This window comes from Saprolegnia parasitica (genome assembly GCF_000151545.1).
Source record: "Saprolegnia parasitica CBS 223.65 unplaced genomic scaffold supercont2.763, whole genome shotgun sequence".
In the NCBI taxonomy this organism is placed as follows: domain Eukaryota; phylum Oomycota; class Saprolegniomycetes; order Saprolegniales; family Saprolegniaceae; genus Saprolegnia; species Saprolegnia parasitica.
Window position 1 is genome coordinate 1687 of NW_012157157.1, and position 1368 is coordinate 3054.

At 58.0% G+C, this 1368-nt stretch overlaps 2 protein-coding genes across 2 annotated transcripts; both read right to left on the minus strand.

Moving 5' to 3' along the window:
* Nucleotides 1-108: 108 nt before the first annotated feature.
* On the minus strand, nucleotides 109-338 carry SPRG_17747 (hypothetical protein; the record flags this gene model as incomplete). Its single annotated transcript, XM_012357159.1, has 2 exons — nucleotides 109-168; nucleotides 216-338. 2 exons carry the CDS (start codon nucleotides 336-338, stop codon nucleotides 109-111), a joined length of 183 nt encoding a protein of 60 aa, XP_012212549.1.
* Nucleotides 339-725: 387 nt separating this feature from the next.
* On the minus strand, nucleotides 726-923 carry SPRG_17748 (hypothetical protein; the record flags this gene model as incomplete). Its single annotated transcript, XM_012357160.1, has 1 exon — nucleotides 726-923. A coding segment is annotated over one exon (198 nt), but the record flags the coding sequence as incomplete, so codon positions are not given.
* Between the last annotated feature and the right edge of the window lie 445 nt (nucleotides 924-1368).

Here is a 1368-nt window from a genome sequence, read left to right on the forward strand (position 1 = left end):
TCGTCGCGCTTGGCGGGCCGACGACGCGAACAACAACCGACTTGTAGAGCGGAAATGCTTCAATACTCGAATAGCGCGCCCACTAAACAGGCTTCTTCCAGCACCCTCCTAAAGCAGTAAGGCGCGTACCGCAGGGCTCGATCGGACGCGAAGACAAGCAACGCCCGCCTACCACGCTTGTCAGCGCCAACATGTCACGAAGAAAAGCCAGGTACCATGGCGGCGGCGAGGCCCCAGCGGATAGCCACCGCGTGCGCCTCGAGGTCGCTCCGGACGCGCAGGAGGCTCTTGTCGACGTTCTGCCGCAGCGCCGCGCTCGGCTCCCACGGACCCGACATGACTTGTTCGAGACTGGACTTTGCAGTGAGACAAGAATCCATCGGAATGCTGGTCACGACCACCATTCTGATATTGGCATCTCTGCCACCGTGATGACAATCAGTTCTGACAAGGCAAAGATACCCCACCAGAAAAGCAGTGCGTGCCCAGAGCTTGTATGGATATAGCTGACAACAAGGCCAAATGCAGCCCAAGTACCGAGACACGTGCCCGGACCCGATTCTCGAGCGCGCTGTCAAGTCCATGGGAGGCCCCTCGGCAAAGGCGGTTGCCACCGAGTTGCGCCGCGTCCAGTCAACGCTCGTGCAAGTGCATACTAGTATAACGATTTATATTGTATATCGTTCCAGAGGTATCGTCGCAAAAGAAAACCAATTATACCTTTTCTAGCCTTGGAGGCACTGCGAGTAGTAGTCGTTGTGCTTGACGCACTTCCAGCCCGCGCTCTTGCAGCAGACGCCGAACGGCCAGTTCTGACCGTTGCACTGGCTCCAGTTCTCGGCGCACACCTTGCTGTTGTCGGTCGCCGGCGTCACGGACGGCGCGCCAAACACACAGCCCTTGGGACCGCCCGGACGCAGCACCTGGCACACGGCGCGACGCAGTTGCCGTTGGCAAAGCTCGGGATGCAGCTCTGCACGCCCTTTTTGGGACACTATGGCGGCATTGATGATTGGCGGAAACAAAAAGAAAAAAGAGCCAATCGCACGCTGCAAAACGGTATCTTTGACAAGCCCGGTGGTTGACAAAGGCCAGTTCATTCAGATCAATGACAGACGGCGTGCCAGTGCTAGCGGCGATGGCACTTGCCCCAATCATTCTCGTCGTGGCGTACTGCCTGCGCCGGGCGCGCCACGAGCAGCTCATGGCGGTCCAGTCGTGACAAGTCTCTTGGCGCCATTTTGGGCGTGGCGTGGCAGGGACCGCTTATGACTAGGAAGATAAACTGTATAGTGGCTACGCTACCGGGGCGATGGACGCCTACTACCGTGCTATCTTCTATCGATTGCATGAACCTGCAAGGTCCTT